We start from the raw sequence: 21,738 nt of genomic DNA, 5'->3' as shown, positions 1-21,738 counted from the left end.
AGGTCAGGTATTTGATGAACAGTGACTCACATGATTCTTATGGGCTTTCCTAATGAAATATTATAAATATATCCACCTATTCCATCACAATTCTTTTAGTCTGAAGGCAATTGTTATGTGATCTAGTGAGGCAGGTTATAAATATGACCAGAGTCCTTCACTGCTCCCTGAACCCATGCCCTTTGAAATGTGACTTTTTACTTCTCCATCTAGACATGGATTCTATTTCCCCTTTTCTTGGATCTGGGCTGGACTTCTAACTTGCTTTGGCCAACAGAACATGGCAGAAGTGGCACTGTGGTGGTTTCAAATTTAGGCCCCAACAGACCTTGTGAGTTTCCACCCTTTTGCTTGGATCTCTGACATTGTCATGTAAATGAGCCCTGCTAGAGCAGGGGTCAGCAAACTTTTTTTTTTTTTTTTTTTGCTGTACGTGGGCCTCTCACTGTTGTGGCCTCTCCCGTTGCGGAGCACAGGTTCCGGATGCGCAGGCTCAGCGGCTCCGCAGCATGTGGGATCCTTCCGGAACGGGGCACAAACCCATGTCCCCTGCATCGGCAGGCAGACTCTCAACCACTGCACCACCAGGGAAGCCCCAAGCAAACATTTTATGTAAAGGGCCAGATAGTAAAGGTTTTAGGCTTTGAAGGCCATATGGTTCCTGTCACAACTACTCAACTTCCCTGTTTTATTGTGAAAGCAAACATAGGCAATAAATAAACAAATGGGTATGGCTCTATTCCAGTGAAACCTTATATATAAAGACAGGCAGTGAGCTGTAGTTTTGCCAACTCCTATGCTGGAGGATTAAAACCACATAGAACAAAGCTGAGTCAGTGGATTCATCCTAGCTGAGGTCCTAGACATGAGAAAGCCCAGCTAAGATCAGTAAAGCTGGCATGCAGCTGATTACAGACGCCAAAAGGGAGCCAGCTGAGACCACCAAGATGATCTCGCCCTAAATTGCCTACATGCAGAATTGTGGTTTAAGCCATTCCGTTTTGGGTGGTTTGCTATATAGCAATAGCTAAATGGTTCATTTACGTATATACATGGATGTGAATATGATTTGGAAAAATTAAATTTACTTTGCAATCCAAACAAGGCACTTCTTTCCCCTCTTTTCCTCAGATATGTACACAAAGAAATAAACTTATAAAGGGGCCCAGATAATCTGCCTGCATTTTATGACTACTGTGACAAGTGGAGCTTTTTGAATCTTGGGTAATTTAAGGTAGACTTTCTGAGGTCCAAAGAAAATCCTTATATTTTTCTATGCTGGCTAGGTTAAGATGTGGTATATGGAGTATGGGAGAAGTAGGGAAGGGGTCCTAATATCTTCATGATATTTCTATATGTCTCTTGTTTAAAATATACAGCCTTTAATCCTTACTGAAATCTGAGATCCTATAATGTAAATGGCCAGCCCAGAACTTTCTTTCACGGTAGAAAATAGTGCTACATTTTTGTTTCTCTGCTTTGGAAGGGGTTAGTGTTGCTTTTATGACTTACCTTATAGGGATTTTGTTACAATGGAATTAGGGTGGAATATTAGGGATTTCTTGGGCTGAGAAGTGCTAATTATGAAAGGTTAATCCAGGTTTACTGAATAGTATTTGCCAGTGACGTTACGTTACAGTTGCGTGTACCTCTGATTTCTTGGATCTTTTTATTTCAAGAAATATCAGCTTTTTAAATAACTGGAGACAAAGAAATGTTTTAAACACAACCAATTTGTTTTATGTTATTCTGTCTCTATTTACTACATTTACAACTGTGTTCCAAGCATTCTTCAGAAACATCAGAACCTTCCTTGTGTGCTCTTGTTGGAGTCTCTTAACAGCTACTGCAAAGCAAGACTATGTTTTGAAAGTCTCAGACATATTAGTTGGCAATAGCCCACAAAACACATTAAAGTGCATGGCAGAATTAATTTACTCACAAAATATTATTCATAGGTTTAATGAGGATACAGAAGGAAAAAAAAAGATATTAGATTTGTAAACTCCTATTGTATGAAAAGGGATTCTAGTGTATATATACAAAAATAATGTGCTCAAGAAAAGTTAACAGTTTTTGAAAAGCACCAGAATGTGATAAAACTTTGTTTAAAATTATATTGACTTTTTTGTTAACATCTTTACTAGAGTATAATTGCTTCGCAATGTTGTATTAGTTTCTGCTGTATAAAAGAGTGAATCAGCTATACATACCCTTATATCCCCATCACACTTCCCTCTTGCATCTCACTCCCACCGTCCCTATCCCACCCCTCTAGGTGGTCACAAAGCAATGTGCTGATCTCCCTATGCAATGCAGCTGCTTCCCTCTAGCTATCTATTTTACATTTGGTAGTGTATATATGTCAATGCTACTCTCTCACTTCGTTCCAGCTTCCCATTCCCCTTCACCATGTCCTCAAGTCCACCCTCTATGTCTACATCTTTATTCAAGTCCTGCCATTTCTCTAGGAGGTGGGTCAAAAAGGATGTTGCTGTGATTTATGTCACAGAGTGTTCTGCCGGTGTTCTCCTCTAAGAGTTTTATAGTGTCTGGTCTTACATTTAGGTCTTTAATCCATTTTGAGTTTATTTTTGTGTATGGTGTTAGGAAGTGTTCTACTTGTATTCTTTAACATGTAGCTGTCCAGTTATCCCAGCGCCACTTATTGAAGAGGGTATCTTTCTCCATTGTATATTCTTGCCTCCTTTATCAAAGATAAGGTGACCATATGTGCATGGGTTTATCTCTGGGCTTTCTATCATGTTCCATTGATCTATATTTCTGTTTTTGTGCCACTACCATACTGTCTTGATTACTGTAGCTTTGTAATATAGTCTGAAGTCAGGGAGCCCGATTCCTCCAGCTCTGTTTCTTTTTCTCAAGATTGCTTTGGGTACTTGGGGTCTTTTGTGTTTCCATACAAATTGTGAATTTTCTTCTTCTAGTTCTTTGAAAAATGCCATTGGTATTTTGATAGGGATTGCACTGAATCTGTAGACTGCTTTGGGTAGTATAGTCACTTTCACAATGTTGATTCTTCCAATCCAAGAACATGGTATATCTCTCCATCTGTTTGTATCATCTTTAATTTCTTTCATCAGTGTCTATAAACTGTAAGTTTTCTGCATACAGGTCTTCTGCCTCCTTAGGTAGGTTTATTCCTAGGTATTTTGTTCTTTTTGTTGCAATGGTAAATGGGAGTCTTTCCTTAATTTCTCTTTCAGATTTTTCATCATTAGTGTATAGGAAAGCAAGAGATTTCTGTGCATTAATTTTGTATCCTGCTACTTTACCAAATTCATTGTTTAGCTCTAGTAGCTTTCTGCTAGCATCTTTGGGATTCTCTATGTATAGTATCATGTCATCTGCAGTGACAGTTTTACTTCTTCTTTTCCAATTTGCATTCCTTTTATTTCTTTTTGTCTCTGATTGCTGTGACTAAAACTTCCAAAACTATGTTGCATAATAGCTATGAGAGTGGGCTACCTTGGCTTGTTCCTGATCTTAGTGGAAATGGTTTCAGTTTTTCACCATTGAGAATGATGTTGGCTGTGGGTTTGTCATATATGGCCTTCATTATGTTGAGGTAAGTTCCCTCTATGCCCACCTTTATGGAGGGTTTTTATCATAAATCGGTGTTGAATTTTGTTGATAGTTTTTCTGCATTTATTGAGATATCATATTGTTTTTATTCTTAAATTTGTTAATATGGTGTATCAGATTGATAGATTTGTGTATATTGAAGAATCCCTGCGTTCCTGGGATAAACCCCACTTGATCAGGGTGTGTGATCCTTTAGTGTGCTGTTGGATTCTGTTTACTAGTATTTTGTTGAGGATTTTTGCATCTATGTTCATCAGTGATATTGACCTATAGTTTGTTTTGTTTGATATCTTTGTCTGGTTTTGGTATCAGGGTGATGGTGGCCTCGTAGAATGAGTTTGGGAGTGTTCCTCCCTTTGCTATATTTTGGAAGAGTTTGTGAAGGATCAGTGTTAGCTCTTCTCCAAATGTTTGACAGAATTCGTCTGTGAAGTCATCTGGTCCTGGGCTTTTGTTTGTTGGAAGATTTTTAAATCACAGTTTCAATTTCAGTGCTTGTGATTGGTCTGTTTATATTTTCTAATTCTTCCTGGTTCAGTCTCGGAAGGTTGTGCTTTTCTAAGAATTTGTCTATTTCTTCCAGGTTGTCCATTTTACTGCCATATAGTCGCCTGTAGTACTCTCTCATGATCCTTTGTATTTCTGCAGTGTCAGTTGTTACTTCTCCTTTTTCATTTCTAATTCTGTTAATTTTATTCTTCTCTCTTTTTTTTCTTAATGAGCCTGGCTAATGGTTTATCAATTGAGCTTTTCTTCTCAAAGAACCAGATTTTAGTTTTATTGATCTTTGCTACTGTTTTCTTCATTTCTTTTTCATTTATTTCTGATCTGATTTTATGATTAATTTCCTTCTGATAACCTTATTTTTTTTGTTTTTTTTTTTGGTGAGTCTTCCTCTAATTGCTTTAGGTGTAAGGTTATGTTTTTTATTTGAGATTTATCTTGTTTCGTGACATAGGATTGTATTGCTATAAACTTCCCTCTTGTTGCATCCAATAGATTTTGGGTCATTGTGTTTCTATTGTGATTTGTTTCTAGATGTTTTTTGATTTCCTTTCTGATTTCTTCAGAGATCTCTTGGTTGTTTAGTAGCATATTGTTTAACCTCCATGTTTTCATACTTTTTACAGTCTTTTTTTCCCTATAATTGATATCTAGTCTCATAGCGTTGTGGTCAGAAAAGGTACTTATACGATTTCAGTTTTCTTAAATTTACCAAGGCTTGATTTGTGACCCAAGATATGATCTATCCTAAAGAATGTTCCATGAGCTACTGAGAAAAAAGTGTATTATGTTGTTTTTGGATGAAATGTCCTATAAATATCAATTAACTCCATCTTTTTTAATGTTTCATTTAAAGCTTGCGTTTCCTTATTTATTTTCATTTTGGATGGTCTTTGCATTGGTGAAAGTGGGGTGTTAAAGTCTCCTACTATGATTGTGTTACTGTCGATTTCCCCTTTTATGGCTGTTAGCATTAGCCTTATGTATTAAGGCACTCCTATGTTGGGTGGATAAATATTTACAATTATTGTATCTTCTGCTTGGAATGATCCCTTGATCATTATTAAGTGTCCTTCTTTGTCTTCTGTAATGGTCTTTATTTTAAAGTCTATTTTGTCTGATATGAGAATTGCTACTCCAGATTTCTTTTGATTTCCATTGCATGGAATACCTTTTTCCATCTCCTCACTTTCAGTTTGTATGAACCGCTAGGTCTGATGTGGGTCTCTTGTAGACAGCATATATGTAGGTCTTGTTTTTGTATCCATTCAGCTGGTCTATGTCTTTCGGATGGAACATTTAATCCATTTACATTTAAGGTAATTATCTATATGTATGTTCCTATTACCAATTTCTTAATTGTTTTGGGTTTGTTTCTGTAGGTCTTTTCCTTCTCTTGTGTTTCCTGTCTAGAGAAGTTCCTTTAGCATTTGTTGAAAAGCTGGTTTGGTGGTGCTGAATTCTCTTAACTTTTGCTTGGCTGTAAAGGTTTTAATTTCTCTGTTGAATGTGAATGACATCCTTGCTGGTAGAGTAATCTTGGTTTTAGGTTTTTCCCTTTCATCATTTTAAATATGTCCTTCCACCCTCTTCTGGCTTGCAGCGTTTTTGCTGAAAGATCAGCCGTTAACCTTATGGGGATTCCCTTGTATGTTATTTGTTGCTTTTACATTTTTTCTTTGAATTTAATTTTGATAGTTTGATTAAGATGTGTCTTGGTATGTTTCTCCATGAATTTATCCCATAGGGGACTCTCTGCATTTCCTGGAATTGATTGACTATTTCGTTTCCCATGTTAGGGAAGTTGTTAAGTATAATCTATTCAAATATTTTTTCAGTCCCTTTCTTTTTCTCTTCTTCTCTGGGAACCCTATAATTTGAATATTGGTGCATTTAATGTTGTCCCAGACATCTCTGAGACTGTCCTCAATTCTTTTCATTCTTTTTCCTATATTCTGCTCTGCAGTATTTATTTCCACTATTTTATCCTCCAGGTCATTTATCTGTTCTTCTGCCTATTTATTCTGCTATTGATTCCTTCTAGAGAATTTTAAATTTCATTTACTTTGTTGTTCATCATTGTTTGTTTGCTCTTTAGTTCTTCTAGGCCTTGTTAAAAGTTTCTTGTATTTTCTCCATTTTATTTCCAAGATTTTGGATCTTCTTCTCTATACTTAATCTGAATTCTTTTTCAGGTAGACTGACTATTTCCTCCTCATTTATTTGGTCTGGTGGGTTTTTACCTTGCTTCTTCATCTGATGCATATTTCTCTGTCTTCCCATTTTGTTTTACTTACTCTGTTTGGGGGTCTCCTTTTCAAAGCCTGCAGGTTTGTAGTTCCAGATGTTTTTGGTGTCTGCCCCCCGTGGGAAAGGTTGATTCAGTGGTTTGTGTAGAGTTTCTGGTGGAGGGCACTGGTGCCTGTGTTCTGGTGGGTGGGGCTGGATCTTGTCTTTCTGGTGGAAGGACCATGTCTGCTGTTGTGTTTTGGGTGTCTGTGAACTTTGTATGATTTTAGGATACCTCTCTGTGAATGGGTGTTGTTGTTTTCCTATCTTGCTAGTTGTTTGGCATTAAGAGTCCAGCACTGGAGCTTGCTGGTGGTTGGGTGGAGCTGGGGCTTAGTGTTGAGATGGAGATCTCTGGGAGAGCTCTCACTGATTGATATCACATGGGGCCAGTAGGTCTCTGGTGGTCCCATGTCCTGAACTCAACTCTCCCCACTCAGAAACTCAGGCCTGACATCAGGCCAGAGCATCAGGACACTGTCAGCCGCACAGCTCAGAAGAAAACACAGGAAAAAGAGAGAGAGAAAAAATTAAGATAACAAAATAAATAAGGTTATTAAAATAACAAAATTTAAAAGTAGTAATAATAGAGAGAGCTTCAAGATGGCGGAAAAGTAAGAAACAGAGATCACCTTCCTCCCCACAAATACATCAGAAATACATCTACATGTGGAACAACTCCTACAGAATACCTACTGAACGCTGGCAGAAAACCTCAGGCCTCCTAAAAGCCAAGAAACTGCCCACATACCTGGGTATGGCAAAAGAAAAAAAAAAAAGACAACAGAATAGGGAGGGGACCTGCACCAGTGGGAGGGAGCTGTGAAGGAGGAAAGTTTTCCACCCACTAGGAAGCCCCTTCGTGGGTGGAGACTGTGGGTGGTGGAGGGGGGAAGCTTCAGAGCCATGGAGGAAAGTGCAGCAACAGGGGTGTGGAGGGCAGAGTGGAGAGATTCCCGCTCAGAGGATCGGTACAGACCTGCACTCACCAGCCTGAGAGGCTTGTCTGCTCACCCACTGGGACGGTTGGGGGCTGGGAGCTGAGGCTTGGGATTCGGTCGGATCCCAGGGAGAGGCCTGGGGTTGGCTGGGTGAACACAGCCTGAAGGGTGCTAGTGTGCCACAGCTAGCTGGGAGGGAGTCTGGGAAAAAGTCTAGAGGTACCGAAGAAGCAAGAGACGTTTTCTTGCCTCTTTATTTCCTGGTGCCTGAGGAAAGGGGATTAAGAGAGATGCTTAAAGGAGCTCCAGAGATGGGCACAAGCCGCGGCTATCAGCACGGACACCAGAGATGGGCATGAGATGCTAAGCCTGCTGCTGCAGCCACCAAGAAGCCTGTGTGGTAGCACAGGTCATTATCCACACCTCCCCTCCTGGGCGCCTGTGCAGCCTGCCACTGCCAGGGTACCATGATCCAGGGACAACTTCCCCGGTAGTATGCATGGCGCGCTTCAGGCTGGTGCAACGTCATGCTGGTTTCTGCCACTGCAGCTTGTCCAGCATCCGTACCCCTCCCTCCCCCCAGCCTGAGCAGGCCAGAGGCCCTGAATCAGCTGCTACTTTAACCCTGTACTGTCTGTGTGAAGAACAGACACCCTCAGGTGACCTACATGCAGAGGTAGGTCCAAATCCAAAGCTGAACCCCGGGAACTGTGCAAACACAGAAAAGAAAGGGAAATCTCTCCCAGCAGTCTCAGGAGCAGTGGATTAAATCTCCACAAGCAACTAGATGTACCCTGCATCTGTGGAATACCTGAATAGACAATGAATAATCCCAAATTGAGGAGGTGGACCTTGGGAGCAATGATATATATATTTTTTTCCCTTCTTCTCTTTTTGTGAGTGTGTATGTGTATGCTTCTGTGTGTGATTTTGTCTGTATAGCTTTGCTTTTACCATTTGTCCTAGGGTTCTGTCTGTCCCTTTTTTTTAATTAAAAATTTTTTTGTCTTAATAATTATTTTTTATTTTAATAGTTTTATATTATTTTATTTTTTATCTTTCTTTCTTTCTTCCTCCCTCCCTCCCTCCCTCCCTCTCTCTCTCTTTCTCTCTCTCTCTTTCTTTCTTTCTTTCTTTCTTTCTTTCTTTCTTTCTTTCTTTCTTTCTTTCTTTCCTCTCTTTTATTCTGAGCCATGTGGAGAAAAGGCCCTTGGTGCTCCAGCCAGGCATCAGGGCTGTGCCACTGAGGTGGGAGAGCCAAGTTCAGGACACTGCTCCACAAGAGACCTCCCAGCTCCACGTAATATCAAACAGTGAAAATCTCCCAGAAGAGATCTCCATCTCAATGTCAAGACCCGGCTCCACTCAATGACCAGCAAGCTACAGTGCTGGACAACATAGACCAAACAACTAGCAAGACAAGAACAAAACCACATCCATTAGCACAGAGGCTGCCTAAAATCATAATAAGGCCACAGACACCCCAAAACACACCACCAGTCATGGACCTGCCCACCAGAAAGACAAGATCCAGCCTCATCCACCAGAACACAGGCACTAGTCCCCTCCACCAGGAAGCCTACACAACCCACTGAACCAACCTTAGCCACTGGGGACAGACAACAAAAACAATGGGAACTATGAACCTGCAGCCTGTGAAAAGGAGACCCCAAACACAGTAAGTTAAGCAAAATTAGAAGAGAGAGAAACACACAGCACATGAAGGAGTAAGGCAACAACCCATCAGACCTAACAAATGAAGAGGAAATACGCAGTCTACCTGAAACAGAATTCAGAATAATGATAGTAAAGATGATCCAAAACCTTGGAAATAGAATGGAGAAAATACAAGAAACATTTACCAAGGACCTAGAAGAACTAAAGACCAAAGAACAATGATGAACAACACAATAAATGAAATTAAAAATTCTCTAGAAGGGATCAATAGCAGAATAACTGTGGCAGAAGAACGGATAAGTGACATGGAAGAAAAAATAGTGGAAATAACTACTGCAAAGCAGAAGAAAGAAAAAACAAGGAAAATAATTGAGGACAGTCTCGGAGACCTGTGGGACAACATTAAATGCCCCAACATTCTAATTATTGGGGTCCCAGAAGAAGAAGAGAAAAAGAAAGGGACTGAGAAAATATTTGAAGAGATTATAGTTGAAAACTACCCTAATATGGGAAAAGAAATAGTTAACCAAGTCCAGGAAGCACAGAGAGTCCCATACAGGATAAATCCAAGGAGAAACACACCAAGACACATATTAATCAAACTATCAAAAGTTAAATACAAAGGAAAAATATTAAAAGCAGCAATGGAAAAAACAACAAATAACACATAAGGGAATCCCCATAAGGTTAACAGCTGATCTTTCAGAAGAAACTCTGCAAGCCAGAAGGGAGTGACAGGATATATTTAAAGTGGAAAGAGAAAAATCTACAACCAAGATTACTCTACCAGCAAGGATCTCATTCAGATTTGATGGAGAACTTAAAACCTTTACAGACAGGGGCTTCCGTGGTGGTGCAGTGGTTGAGAGTCTGCCTGCTGATACAGGGAACACGGGTTCGTGTCCCAGTCCGGGAGGGTCCCATGTGCCGTGGAGTGGCTGGGCCTGTGGGCCATGGCCGCTGGGCCTGCACTACCAGAGCCTGTGCTCTGCAGTGGGAGAGGTCACAGAAGTGAGAGGCCTGTGTACCGCAAAAAGAAAAACAAAACAAAACACCTTTACAGACAAGCAAAAGCTAAGAGAATTCAGCACCACCAAATCAGCTTTAGAACAAATGCTAAAGGAACTTCTCTAGGCAGGAAACACAAGAAAAGGAAAAGACCTACAATAATAAACCCAAAACAATTAAGAAAATGGTAATAGGAGCATACATATCAATAATTACCTTAAATTTAAATGGATTAAATGCTCCAACCAAAAGACATAGATAGGCTGAATGGACACTAAAACAAGACCCATATATATGCTGTCAACAGGAGACCCAATTCAGACCTAGGGACACATACAGACTGAAAGTGAGGGCAAAGAAAAAGATATTCCATACAAACGGAAATCAAAAGAAAGCTGGAGTAGCAATTCTCATATCAGACAAAATACACATTAAAACAAAGACTATTACAAGAGACAAAGAAGGACACTACATAATGATCAAGGGAACAATCCGAGAAGAAGATATAACAATTGTAACTAGTTATGCAGCCAACATAGGAGCACCTCAATACATAAGGCAAATACTAACAGCCATAAAAGGGGAAATTGACAGTAACACAATCATAGTAAGGGACTTTAACACCCCACTTTCACCAATGGGCATATCATCCAAAATGAAAATAAGTAAGGAAACACAAGCTTTAAATGATACATTAAACAAGATGGACCTAATTGATATTTATAGGGCATTCCATCCAAAAAAAACCAGAATACACATTCTTCTCAAGTGATCATGGAACATTCTACAGGATAGATCATATCTTGGGTCACAAATCAAGCATTGGTAAATTTAAGAAAATTGAAATCATATCAAGTATCTTTTCTGACCACAATGCTATGAGACTAGATATCAACTACAGGAAAAAATCTGTAAGAAATACAAACACATGGAGGCTGAATAACACACTACTTAATAACCAAGAGATCACTGAAGAAATCAAAGGGGAAATCAAAAAGTACCTAGAAACAAATGACAATGAAAACATAATGACCCAAAACCTATGGGGATGCAGCAAAAGCAGTTCTAAGAGGGAAGTTTATAGCAATACAATCCTACCTTAAGAAACAGGAAACATCTCGAAAAAACAACCTAACCTTGCACCTAAAGCAATTAGAGAAAGAAGAACAAAAAAAAAAAACAAAGTTAGGAGAAGGAAAAAAATCATAAAGACCAGATAAGAAATAAATGAAAAAGAAATGAAGGAAATGATAGCAAAGATCAATAAAACTAAAAGCTGGTTCTTTGAGAACATAAACAAAATTGATAAACCATTAGCCAGACTTATCAAGAAAAAAAGGGAGAAGACTCAAATCAATAGAATTAAAAATGAAAAAGGAGAAGCAACAACTGACACTGCAGAAATACAAAGGATCATGAGAGATTACTACAAGCAACTGTATGCCAATAAAATGGACAAATTCTTAGAAATGCACAACCAGTCGAGACTGAACCAGGAAGAACTAGAAAATATGAACAGACCAGTCACAAGCACTGAAATTGAAACTGTGATTAATAATCCTCCAAGCAACAAAAGCCCAGGACCAGATGGCTTCACAGGCGAATTCTATCAAACATTTACAGAAGAGCTAACATCTATCCTTTTCAAACTGTTGCAAAATACTGCAGAGGGAGGAACACTCCCAAACTCATTCTACGAGGCCACCATCACCCTGATACCAAAACTAGACAAAGATGTCACAAGGAAAGAAAACTACAGGCCAATATCACTGATGAACCTAGATGCATAAATCCTCAACAAAATACTAGCAAACAGAATCCAACAGCACATTAAAAGGAACATACACTATGATCAAGTGTGGTTTATCCCAGGAATGCAAGGATTCTTCAATATATGCAAATCAATCAATGTGATACACCATATTAACAAATTGAAGGGGAAAAAATGTATGATCATTTCAATACATGCAGAGAAAGCATTCGACAAAATTCAACACCGATTTATGATAAAAACCCTGCAGAAAGTAGGCATAGAGGGAACTTTCCTCAACATAATAAAGGCCATACATGACAAACCCACAGCCAACATCATCCTCAATGGTGAAATATTGAAACCATTTCCACTAAGATCAGGAACAAGACAAGGTTGCCCACTCTCACCACTATTATTCAACATAGTTTTGGAAGTTTTAGCCACATTAATTAGAGAAGAATAAGAAATAAAAGGAATCCAAATTGGAAACGAAGAGTTAAAGCTGTCACTGTTTGCAGATGATAGTATACACTGAGAATCCTAAACATGCTGCCAGAAAACTACTAGAGCTAATCAATGAATTTGTAAAGTAGCAGGATACAAAATTAATGCACAGAAATCTTTTGCATTGCTATACACTAATGATGAAAAATCTGAATGTGAAGTTAAGAAAACACTCCCACTTACCACTGCAACAAAAAGAATAATATACCTAGGAAGAAACCTACCTAAGGAGACAAAAGACCTGTATGCAGAAAATTATAAGACACTGATGAAAGAAATTAAAGATGATACAAATAGATGGAGAGATATACCATGTTCTTGGATTGGAAGTATCAACATTGTGAAAATGACTCTACTACCCAAAGCAATCTACAGTTTCATTGCAATCCCTATCAAAATACCACTGGCATTTTTCACAGAACTGGAAGAAAAAATTTCTCAATTTGTATGGAAACACAAAAGACCCCGAATAGCTAAAGCAATCTTGAGAAAGAAAAACGGAGCTTGAGGAATCAGGCTCTCTAATGTCAGAGTATACTACAAAGCTACAGTAATCAAGACAGTATGGTACTCGCACAAAAACAGAAATATAGATTAATGGAACAGGTTCGATAGCCCAGAGATAAACACACACACAAAATTCACCTTATCTTTGATAAAGGAGGCAAGAATATACAATGGAGAAAAGACAGCCTCTTCAATAAGTGGTGCTGGGAAAACTGGACAGGTACATATAAAAGAATGAAGTTAGAACAGTCCCTAATACCATACACAGAAATAAACTCAACATGGATTAAAGATCTAAATGTAAGGCCAAATACCATCAAACTCTTAGAGGAAAACACAGGCAGAATACTCTATGACATAAATCACAGCAAGATTCCTTTTGACCCACCTTCTAGAGAAATGGAAATTAAAACAAAAATAAACAAATGGGACCCAATGAACTTAAAAGCTTTTGCACAGCAAAGGAAACCATAAACAAGACAAAAAGACAACACTCAGAATTGGAGAAAATATTTGCAAGACATGGAAGCTACCGAAGTGTCCATCAATAGATGAAGGGATAAAGAAGACATGGCACATATATACAGTGGAATATTGCTCAGCCATAAAAAGGAACAAAACTGAGTCCTTTGTAGTGAGATGGATGGACCTGGAGACTGTCATACAGAGTGAAGTAAGAGAGAAACAAATGCCGTATGCTAACACATATATATGGAACTTAAAAAGAAAAAAAAAAGGTGATGAAGAACCTTGGGGCAAGATGGGAATAAAGATGCAGACCTACTAGAGAATGGACTTGAGGATACGGGGAGGCAGAAGGGTAAGCTGGGACAAAGTGGGAGAGTGTCATGGACATATATACACTACCAAACGTAAAATAGATAGCTAGTGGGAAGCAGCCGCATAGCACAGGGAGATCAGCTCGGCGCTTTGTGACCACCTAGAGGTGTGGGACAGGGAGGGTGGGAGGGAGGGAGATGCAAGAGGGAAGAGATATGGGGACATATGTATATGTATAACTGATTCACTTTGTTATAAAGCAGAAACTAACACACCATTGTAAAGCAATTATACTCCAATAAAGATGTAAAAAAAATGTAATAATAATAAAAAAGGAGGGCAATCAAACAAATAAAGAAATCCACCAATGATAACAAGTGCTAAAAACTATGCTAAGATAAACATAAAAATCAGAAACAAATCTTTCATAGACAGCAAACCCCAAGTCCACAGTTGTTTCCAAAGTCCACTGCCTCAATTTTGGGATGATTCATTGTCTATTCATGTATTCCACAGATGCAGGGTACATCAAGTTGTTTGTGGGGATTTAATCTGTGGCTCCTGAGGCTTCATGGAGAAATTTCCCTTTCTCTTCTTTGTTCGCACAGCTCCTGGGGTTCAGCTTTGGTTTTGGCCCCACCTTTGCATGTAGGTTGCCCTCAGACATCTCTTCCCACCCAGACAGGATGGGGTTAAAGCAGCAGCTGATTAGGGGGCTGTGGCTCACTCAGGCCGGTGGGGGAGGGAAGTGTACGATAGTTATAATTGGAATGTGGGGTGAGCCTGTGGCTGCAGAGGCCAGTGTGACGTTGCAACAACTTGAGGCATGCTGTGTGTTCTCCTGAGGATGTTGTCTCTTGATCATGGGACACTGGCAGTGGTGGGCTGCACAGGCTCCCGGGGTCGGGGGTGGTGGATATGGATAGTGACCTGTGCTTTGCATACAGGATTCTTGGTGGCTGCAGCCGCAGCCGTAGCGTTTCATGCTCATCTCTGGTGTCCGAGCTGATAGCCACGGCTCACGCCCATCTCTGAAGCTTGTTTAGGCGGTGATCTGCCTTCTGTGGGCAGACAGGGAAGGAATCCCCTCTCCTTGCACACCCGGAAACAATGGTCTTTTTCATCTTAGGCAGATCCAGACATTTTTCTGGACTCCCGGCTAGCTGTGGCTCACTAGCTCCCTTCAGGGTGTGTTCATGCAGCCAACTCCAGTCCTCTTCCTGGGATCTGACCTCTGAAACCTGAGCCTCAGCTCCCAGCCCCCACCCGCTCTATAGGTGAGCAGAGAAGTGTCTCAGGCTGGTGAGTGCTGGTCGTCACAGATCTTCTGTGAGGGAATCTCTGTACTTTGCCCTCTGCACCCCTGTTGCTGCACTTTCCTCTGTGGCTCTGAAGCTTACCTCCTACCCAACTCTGTCCCCACCAGTGAAGGGGTTTCCTAGTGTGTGGAAACTTTTCCTCCTTCACAGCTCCCTCCCACTGGTGCAGGTCCCATCCCTATTCTTTTGTCTCTGTTTTTTCTTTTTTCTTTTGCCCTACCCAGGTATGTGGGGATATTCTTGCCCTTTTGGAAGTCTGAGGTCTTCTTACTCCTCCGCCATCTTGAAGGTCCTCCCCATATTGACTTTTTAAAACTCCTTTTGAAAGTAGAAAATATCTGAAAATGATCATTTTCCACCCCCAATAGTCATTTGAGACTATTTGAGTCATTTGAGACCACACAAAGCACACAATTGAACCAGGCAGAAAGTATTCAGGTGGATCAATACACCTGGCCAGATCCAGGATGTATGGTCTGGTTGAAGCAATTCCCTTCAAAAATCATACTAACCTTTCAGTGATTCATACTCACTTCTTAGTACTTGAGAGCTAGAAGACAATAAATTATCCCTAAATTTTCAGTGAGTCATAAAACCAAGGTCTTGGACTTTAGATCTGCGTTTATCCCTGATGTGCATTTATTTCCTATTTTATTAAGAAATAATAAAATAGTGAATTCCTAAGGTTGCTGTCTTTATGACATGCTTGATATAAATCATCTGGAATATTTTAATATTCCCATGTAGCACCTATTCTTTTAGTGCAAGTTTAGAACAATTCAGTGTTGTAAGAGATATACAAATATCATTTTTAGAAACCCCTACTTATCCTTTTTGATTTCATCTTAAATGTTATGTCATTCTGGAAGCATTTCCTGGCCCCTAAATTAGGTCATATTCCCTAGCTATGAAAATCTATACCTTCCTACAATAATATTCATCACATCCTATTGTAGATCCTAGTTATATTTGCCTATATTTCCTTCTAGTCTGTCTTCTAGTCTGTAATATTCACCACTTTATCTACAGACACTCCCTCAGGGCCCAGCACATAGTTAGTGATCAAGTTAAAAATAAAATGTGCTTTTGCTTTTAACCATTGACTATTCTTAAAATTCCTTTAGTAAATTTTATTTATATACTATCCATTCCAGAAAAGGATTTGAGGTGGTCCTGAGCACTGTTAGGTGCTCTTTTATCTACCTCCATCATCTTGCCCTCTTTTCTTTTTTCTTTCTCCTTTTAGACCAGGAGGTGTAAATTGGCTTCACTTTTACTAGCTCTGTGGCCTTGAACAAGTTACTTAATCTTTCTCAAGTCTTCTGATATGCAAAATTGGAATAAAGGTACTTATATCACAGAGTTTTGAGGAAGGTTAAATGGAATGAAATAGTGTATGTAAAGATATTGCCCATGATAGATATTCAAAAAATGTTACTTCTCTTACTCCAGGCTGAGAAAAGAAATGGACTTAAAAAGAGATTATATGCTACATTCATCATTATGTAATGGCTCACGTACCAGAAAACTAGTATGGCAGATACTAGGGTTCAGGACTTTTGCTGTGTGCTTAAATAAGCCTACCAGATAATACGCTCTGCTCTAGTGGTAGGAAATCTCATGAAAAAAAGTCATCCATTACCTCACAACCTCACTAGCAAAAGCAACTCTACTTCCCAAAGTGCACCAAACACTAGAGTTGGAGTATTACAGTGTGGTGAGTACTGTAGGTCTGGCATAGAACTTCTGGACTTCAGCTGTGGTATTTAAACCTTTCTACAACTTAATTTTTTCATCTGTAAAATGGAGCTAATAACAGCACCACCTCATATGACTATTGTGAAGACTGAGTTACATATGTGTGGGTTTAACACAACACTTGCACATAGCAAAGGCTCAATAAAGATTAACTTTTAAAAATAAAGTATATAATAAAAATTTAATTTTTGCATTCTGATGTAGGATTTATTTTTCAGAGTTCTCATGCATTCACTAATGGAAAAGGAAAAATACCTCTCCAGTCAATGAATTCTAAAATTGGTTTTTGGTCACCAGGAAAAATCACTGATCAAAAAGTAACATACAGGGCTTCCCTGGTGGCGCAGTGGTTGAGAGTCCGCCTGCCGATGCAGGGGACACGGGTTCGTGCCCCAGTGTGGGAGGATCCCACATGCCGCGGAGCGGCTGGGCCCGTGAGCCATGGCCACTGAGCCTGCGCGTCCGGAGCCTGTTGCTCCGCAACGGGAGAGGACACAACAGTGAGAGGCCCGCGTACCGCAAAAAAAAAAAAAAAAAAAAAAAAAGTAACATACAATTATGTGTGCTAGCTGTGAAATAACAGTGAAAAATTGTTTTTGTCATTCTGAATATAGAGGTTTTATAGGAATTGATAGTGATACATATACTACCACTAGTAAAAAATACAACTTTTGATGACAAATATGAAAAAACAAACCAGCTCAGACTATTACTATGTGTGTATTCCCAAAGAGCATAATTCTTTTACTTTTACATATGGTTAAAAATAGTTAAAGAATATTCTTTCCTGCTTTTAAATAATATTGACTATCGAACTACTTTGCCCAGTTCTTTTTCTCTAAAGTACTTCCATGAACTATTGAATTGGCAATGCTGTATGGGTTGATAAATCTCTTAAGATAGATCTCTCTTTTCTGTCGGGGACCAGAGAATGGAAGAGTCTTTCACTTTTCATAAATAATCCTTAGAAACTTTTTTCCTTCACAGCTAGTGAGAGAGAATACTTATATTAAGAAATTATTTAAGAATAGACAATAATCTCTCCTAACATTAGAAAAATTATGTTCATGTTTCTTGACTGGAGTGTAGTTTTCTCTACATGCAAACCTAAGAGACGACACAGATGCAAGACCTCAAGGTCATAATCCTGTGCTTATGGGACTGCACAGACCTGCATAATATCTGTGTTCAACAGCCCTCTCCCCTCACCTTTGTGCCAAAACCTATCACTTTAAAACTCTGGGTGCCTGATAAATTAACACAGACCACATCCCTGTCTTTGGAGTAATAAGAGCACTGAACATGTAGTATAGCTAGGAATTGTGTCTACATCTATAGGATTCTAATCACAACAGCCATTATTAAACTTTTCTGAGAAAAAGCTCCCTCTATGAAAATTTCCTTTGTGCTGTGAGTTTGGACAGATGAACAGGAGCTGACATGCAGGTGAGTCTCACCTTCTATCACACAAGCAGTGCCTATAGAATAAGTACATGATACAGAGATGGAAGGTATTTCATATCCTTGTTTCATGTAAATGTGACTGATCCTACAAGATCTATACAATATATAATATATTTAAGGTATTAAGAAAAAGGTGATTTTCTGTAGATACCCAAGATTTTAAAATCCAAATTTCTGCTAAATGTAAATGCAAACATCCAATTTCCCAAAGCAGTATGTGCTATAAATATTTGCCTCAAAATAAAATAAAATAATAAAGCATGGTATGTGCTGCTTTTCAATTAGTTAATTTATGCATTAATTTCTTTTTTGTTGCATATAATGAACCTATTAGGATCACTGTCCATTTTCTTTCAGTCTTCATCAATTGCCACCCTTCTGGATGGGTATATTCTCCCCACGAGCATAAATGTTCACTTTTCTCTAAACATCAATTTTTTTTCTTTGGAAAATGATTTCTGAGCATCTTGTCCCTGGGCTATGTGCTGAAAATACAATAATTAATAGGACCAAGTTTCAGCTCAGGTGTACCCTTCAGCCTAGTTGATGATACAATTTGAATGATGCCCTTCTCTGCCAGTCATATTCATTCAATTATTCAATAACTCATTGATTTATACATGCATAAAAATTTCACCTTTCACATATTACATAACAAGTTCTTTCAGAAAACCCCTGTGAAGTAGGCATTAGTTTTCCACAAATCACAATTTAGAAAATCCTACTTAGCCACACATAATGAAATATGCCTATGTATTGTTTTTTTTTTAATTTTCACTGAGATAGTAACTAATTTTGAAGAAATTAAATTATGTTTTCAAAGTACATATTTCTAAAATTTTGACCTAGGGAAAGTACTTACAGGTTTAGTATTCCCTTCAATAACTTCTTCTAGAGGTTCAAGTTTAAGATCCTTTGGTTAGAGTAAGAAATGGGTAGAAAACAAGAAATTAGTTAATTAAACAAAACATCATATATTTGAATGGTAGCACTTTTTGGCTAACATTAAACCGAAGGAACTTCATGATCTGAATGGAGATGAAATAATTCTGATTTTTTAAAGTGGGCTCTTCCAATAAAGATTCTTTTACCCATTATATCAATTGTAAGGAGCTATCTCAGATGTGTTCAATTTGTTATTACTTTGAATGTACATCACTGATGCCATTAAAAGAGAACAAAGTGGAGAGAAGGTTCATTAAAGCAGAGAGGGAAAGGATAGAAACAGTAAAAAGCAAAAGTTAGGATGACTATGCTGATTTCTTTTCCTGTGGTTATATGGCAATATACTTGAGATATCATGATAGACATTTACACTCTACTGCTAATTTTGCTTTGTTAAGACGTGAAATAAAAAACAAATGAAACCACTATTGATATTTGTTAAAAATGAAGGGTTACCAAAAAGACCTTAGAGTTTTCTGCAGTGATCAATGTAAAATGCTAATGGCTCCACTGAAACCAAGACTGTAATATATGAGGACTTCATTCTAAGAATATATATCCTAGAGAGTGACATCACCAAAATGGTGACATAGGTTGTTCCTGGCTTTGCTCCCCCTCACAAGAACAACATGGCTTTGCTCCCCCTCACAAGAACAACAACTAACAACTATTGAGAACAATACACCTCTGAGGGAATCCTAGAACAAGGCTGAAGCAACCTCCTGTACCACAGAGACCAAGACAGACTTCATTAGAAGGTAAGAGAGGTGGCTATACATTGACAGCATTGCCCCATCACCAGGCCAGCACAGCACCACCTGGACAGATCTTCCCTGAGCCTCTGGTTCCCTCAGTGGGAAAAGAGATCCCAGGAGAGACAACTAGCCCGAGCCAGTATTTTGGGTCATTTTGTGAAAGCTCCTACTCTGATCTTGTACCACAAAGATGGGAAATCTGTGGGGCTCAACCACAGGAAATCTGACTGTGACAGAGAAGAGGGGAGGGGCTCGCAACAACCAGCACACAGATCTTGGCAGACCAAGCTCTGCAGTGCCCAAGTAGTAATCCCAACCAGCAGCTTTGCTCATCTGCAGAACCAAGCTGGGAACTTGGGGGAGAGCAGATCTGCCTGATTCGGATCTTCAAAGGAGTTTTGTTGGCCCTAGAGCCCAGTTTGCCCACGCCCAAGCAAGGAGCTGAATCATATTCCCACCCACTATGGTGAGTGTCTTCCAGGCCGATCTTACCAGAGGAGCTGGCAATAACTTCTGGAAGTAGTGTGGCCCAGTGGTGCTCAAGCCAAGAGGTGGGTGAGCAAAGCTGATTAACCACGAAGCAAAACCAGTAGCAGGTGTGGAATGTTCCCACGCTATGCACAAACAGATGGATTAATTCATAGCCAAAACTGAGGGTAGGTCCTGGCATCTCCTTATCTGAGACCTTATTTGGGAAACTGAGAATAGCCTGGAGCTAAACCTCCCCCTCTTGCCTAGGCAGGGGAGGTGAGACTCAGCTCCACCTGCTGTGGAGAGTGTCTTCTGACTCCATCTCACCAGAAGGGCTGATGACAACTCCTGGAAGTTGTGCATCCCAGTGGCACTTGAGCTGAGAAGCAGGCAAAGCCAATAGTTTGCAGAGCAAAGCCAGCAGCCATGTTTAGTCAGGGAACTTGGGCTGTGGGTTGGCTTGAGTTAAAACAACAAAGAGCTTCACCAGCTTTAGAGCTGCTTGTCCTGCTACATGCAGGCAATTATTCTAAATCATAGCCCTGTTCATTGCCAAGTACAGTCTCCAATGTGTCCAAGCAAGGAACCTAACTAGAGCACACAGGAAGCTACACAGCTCATTCAACACCCCTACATGCAGTGGTACTTGAACAGAGAGCACAGACCATGGCTTCCCCCATCTGCAGAGTAAAACCAGTGGCCTCACCTGACCAGGGAAGTCAGTGTACACTATGGACTGGCTTGGGTCCCCAAACAATGAGCTGTATAGGCCCTGGGTCCTGTACTGCTGCCATGCCAGGGCACAGAAGTCCCATTTACTACTGTATATAGTAACCAGTCCCAACCATCTATTAAGTCTGACCAGAGAATCCAGGCAACCATGGAGCCCATCCTACAGCCTCACTTGTGTAAGGAACCAAGCCAGAGTACTATCCAACAGTTCTCAGCCAATGGCACAACCCGTATCCCTATCCTCAGAGCTGAAACAATTGCCCTGCCCCCAATAAAGCATAATAGCAGGCCCCACCTGCTCAAAAACATTACCAGCAGACATACCCCAAAACCCAAACTGAGCTTACTACTGAAGAACTGTCTCTGCCAAAGCCAACCTGTAGAGTCTGGAAGGGGAGCCCAATTACTCAAACGCACAAATATCAATGTAAGGAATCAAAGATTATGAAAAGTCAGGTAAATATGACATCACCAAAGGAAATGAATAAAACTTCAATAACTGGCCTTAAAATGAACACCTATGAAATGCCAGAGAAAGAATTCAATAATCTTAAGGAAATTCCTCTTAAGGAACTGCAAGGAAAAACAGACAGCTACACAAAATTAGAAAAACAAAGCATGAATATAATGAGGTTTGACAAGGAAATAGCAGCCATCAAAAACAAACCAAAATAAACAAAACTCCTAGAGATGAAAAATACAATAACTGAACTGAAAAATTCAAT

At 39.6% G+C, this 21,738-nt stretch overlaps 1 protein-coding gene across 1 annotated transcript in view; it reads right to left on the bottom strand.

The window, feature by feature from the left end:
- NECAB1 (N-terminal EF-hand calcium binding protein 1) overlaps positions 1 to 21,738 on the bottom strand; it is a 300,474-nt gene that overhangs the window by 22,307 nt on the left and 256,429 nt on the right. Inside the window, exon 9 of the mRNA XM_032609361.1 lies at positions 18,973 to 19,023. Within this exon, the coding sequence (XP_032465252.1) occupies positions 18,973 to 19,023 (51 nt within the window). The remainder of the gene's footprint in view (positions 1 to 18,972; positions 19,024 to 21,738) is intronic.

This window comes from Phocoena sinus, chromosome 17 (genome assembly GCF_008692025.1).
Source record: "Phocoena sinus isolate mPhoSin1 chromosome 17, mPhoSin1.pri, whole genome shotgun sequence".
NCBI classification, from domain to species: Eukaryota; Metazoa; Chordata; class Mammalia; order Artiodactyla; family Phocoenidae; genus Phocoena; species Phocoena sinus.
This window is presented reverse-complemented; position numbering and strand designations above follow the sequence as displayed.